Source organism: Lactuca saligna, chromosome 7, assembly GCF_052625555.1.
Source record: "Lactuca saligna cultivar CGN05327 chromosome 7, ASM5262555v1, whole genome shotgun sequence".
NCBI lineage: Eukaryota > Viridiplantae > Streptophyta > Magnoliopsida > Asterales > Asteraceae > Lactuca > Lactuca saligna.
Window position 1 is genome coordinate 17,592,255 of NC_136423.1, and position 3,835 is coordinate 17,596,089.

At 31.4% G+C, this 3,835-nt stretch overlaps 1 protein-coding gene across 1 annotated transcript; it reads right to left on the reverse strand.

Annotated features, from left to right (window-relative positions):
• Positions 1–290: 290 nt before the first annotated feature.
• On the reverse strand, positions 291–3,500 carry LOC145006711 (receptor-like serine/threonine-protein kinase SD1-7). The gene is made up of 7 exons (XM_078965774.1): positions 3,374–3,500; positions 3,083–3,253; positions 2,401–2,588; positions 1,381–1,570; positions 1,031–1,235; positions 757–907; positions 291–599 (listed from the first exon to the last, which is right to left on the reverse strand). Exons 1-7 carry the CDS (start codon positions 3,498–3,500, stop codon positions 291–293), a joined length of 1,341 nt encoding a protein of 446 aa, XP_078821900.1.
• Between the last annotated feature and the right edge of the window lie 335 nt (positions 3,501–3,835).

Consider the following 3,835-nt stretch of genomic DNA (forward strand, 5'->3'; position numbering starts at 1 on the left):
CCAGATCGATGATTTTAGGGTTTGGATGTGATCGTAATCACATATCGCTCTGATACCATAAAAGGTTTTCTCTGTTTTCATTATCGTCAAGAATAATACAAATATGTATATATAGTCTACGTATTTACATGTAGGTACCCTATAATATGGTTAATAAAAAATACCAATAATGTAGAAATAATGCTACGCTAATAATAATCTCCCCTTCCGTTAAGAAAAAAAATAAACAAAAAATAATTTAAAATTATACGATGTACAATTGATGCTAGATGGTGACTAACCTAGTTTTGCTATCTAGGTTCTATTACCGTTAGTGTTATTTGATTTACTGTCACGGAATCATCTTTTTTGCTTGAAATTTCTGGTTCAAGATTTTCATTCCTAAAGAAGAATCCAGGATGTTTCAGTGGTGACATTCCCATTGTTTCACTGCTCAATAGCAACATTACTTCTGACATCTTAGGTCGATCTTTCGGTAGTTCTTGAACACATAAGAGTCCAATTTGTATGCACCTCAACACTTCATTTTCTGAAAATTTGGTTCCAATAGATTCGTCTAGTAGTTCTAAAGCTCTCTCCTCGTTCCATAACTTCCATGCCTAAAAGATATTGGTTTCATTTCAAATACAATAACTTAAAGAGACAAGGACCCTATTGGAATAAAGTCTAAGTTTATGGGGGTATGGTTTTAGAAATATAAAGTATAATATTAAAGATCAGTTTAGAAGTTCTCAATATATCACTGATATTACTTACTTGTGCAAGAAGGTTAAGTTGGCTATCTGTGTTGGATGATCCTCTGTTCCTTTTACCGCTTCCTATCTCGAGAATCAAAACCCCAAAATTAAAAACATCTGATTTTCTTGAGAAATTCCCGTTCATCATGTATTCAGGTGACATATAACCACTATATGGAATTTGAGAAAAATAATAAGAAAGAGTAAAGCTATACCTCTTATGTGCGCATATATATATATATATATATATATATATATATATATATATATGCATAAAATACAAAGGTACTTACTATGTTCCAATCACTATTTTTGTTTGTGCTTCTTTTTTATCCCTTCCAAAAATCCTTGCGATACCAAAGTCTGATATCTTCGGGTTCATTTCCTTATCAAGAAAAATATTACTTGCTTTCATATCTCGATGGACAATTGTAGGTATTGAATCGTGATGAAGATAATGAAGCCCTCGTGTAATCCCACGTATAATCTCGAGTCGGTCTTCCAATTAAGTTTCATGCTTTCCTCTTTTCCTATAATGGTTTTAAGAAAACATAGTCAGATTTTGGTGGAAAAATACTCATGTATCAAAAGAAGAAAAACAATGCAAATAATTTTTTAGCAAAAAAAAGATACAGATCAAGACTTTTGTTTTCCATAAACTCATAAATCAGCAACTTCTCTTCCACCTCAATGCAACAACCCAATACCCGAACAAGATTTCGATGTTGGAGTTTCGCGATTAATTGAACCTCCTTTTGAAGTTCCTCAATCCCTTTATCGAAAATTCTTGCAAGCCTTTTGACCGCTACAACGTCACCTTCAGTTAATATACCCTATCTCACCAACAACAATAATATCACTTTTTTCTTGATGCAATTCAAATGTTAGGTATAAATTCAATATAAATTTGGCATATAAGAAATTTAAATACATTGGATACCAAAAGATTAACATATGAATATACAATCTCTTGTTTTTTCTCTTATCCTCAATGGATATTAGTTATATCTACTCTATAAGTGAACCAAACCAAAATATTCATTTTAACTTTTTAAGCATATAAAAAAGTAACAAATTAAAACATTATTGGTTCTTGATTTTAAAGGCGCAGTGCAAAAAGATAAATGGACCATTGAAATTTCAGATTAACAACTAGTAACGGATATTGGAAAATTAACATTGGATTTACAACAGATAAGGACGGATTAGCGAGATGCCAATAGATTAACGACAGATAGCCATAGTTTAACGATAGATCGCACACCTTGATTAGAAATGTGTCTTCTATTGTTTTATCCATGGGAGCCTATGAAATGCATTCTTAAGGATATTTATGGTGTTTAAAATTCAAACACATCAAATTGAGGCGGAGGCTCATTTGTCATGCATTGTTCAGAGGAAACTATTTATCTTTTATCTATTGTCTTATTTAAATATTCGAATAATTAAAAAACATGAAATAATAACAAAAATAAAGTAATTTCAAATAACAAATAAAGATAGGTACATTTCGGATTTTTAGTAATATGGATATCAAAAACTAGTGATAATATGTACTCCAATATTTAGATTATCGAATATCCAAATCAAATTTTAGAATCAGATAGGTTTAACAACCTTAATTTTAGATGTTCACATATGTCCTAGTACTTTACCTTGTAACAGGCCCGAACCCCCCTCTCCCAAGTTCATTTGTTTTTGAGAAGTTGTTTGTTGCAATAGCAACTGTTGTAAAATTGAACAAGGGTAATTCAAGCTCATCCATAGTTGTTTTGCCATGATTATCTCTTCTTCTATTTGGTAGAATAGCATCATCATCGACTAAGGACTCTTCGGTTCTTCCTTGTGGACCTATTTTGGATCAAACGAAATATATCAAGCAAACATGAAGTCTCTCCCGTTCTGTTTTGACTTAAAAAGTTTGAATTCTCTATCCAAAATGAAAACTTGCATCCTATTTTTCAAGTCTTGTAACTGAAATCTTTTTCAACGTTAAGAAAACCGTTGATGGGTTAATCTAGTTATGAATTATACATAGGTTTAAGTACTTACTTACTAAATTGAAAAGGGATGGGTCTTATCATAATTGACAATATCACAAAATACACATATTAAAACTGGATTTTGGGAAATTGATTTATCATTTATGAATGGTCATCATTACAAAAATTGTTTTTTTAAAAAGAAAATGAATATTTGCACGAAATATGATTATTTTGTTAGAGGACTACATTCATTTTAGTGTTTAATAGTGATTTGCACTTATCAATTATGTTAGCTTAATATTAATTATTGATTTCAAAATTATAAACTATGGGGTTTGACTCTAACAAAGTCAAAATTACCTTCTCTATCCATTGATGTTATCAAGGTTCGTGTTTGCTTCCTCTTCAAGTAGATGAGTATCAGAATAAATATGAGCATGGCACAGGTACTCATGGTAATGCCGACAACCTTACCAATTTGGTTGCTGTTGGCGGAGCCATTTTTGGTACTTTCAGCTACCGGCGGTGGAGCTGCAATCAACAAACTCATGATTGTTGATGTCTAAAGACTAAAGTTGTAAGATTTAAAGAAATACTATTACTTTTTGATACATATGATATAAGTCGCTAAAGTACAATTAAGAAACATACCCAAATCAGAAATTGCAGCTCTAACGTAGATATCTTGTCCTCCATCTTGAGAACCAACATATCGTCTCATATCAATAAGATCCACTTCCCACATCACACAACACGACCCGCCTCCATTGATATTCATATTGTTGGGGTTGAAACACACTTTTATTCAAAACTAGAACAAAAGAGAAGAACCTACTGTTGGATTAGTGTCTAAGCCCATAACCATATTTGGTAAGTACTTGAGCCGGTTGTGCATGGTCCTTTTGGGTTGCCTTCACCAAAGCAACTTGACTGGAGAAATAATAGAGAAAAAGGTTATTATGATTTATTAATATATTATAGGAATAATATATTAAAGGAGAAATCATATTTGTTTAATTAATATTGGTCAATAATTAATTCGGAATTAACTCTATGATCAAGTGTAATTAATTAAACTAGAGGGACTGAATTGTAATTATGTGATAATTGCAA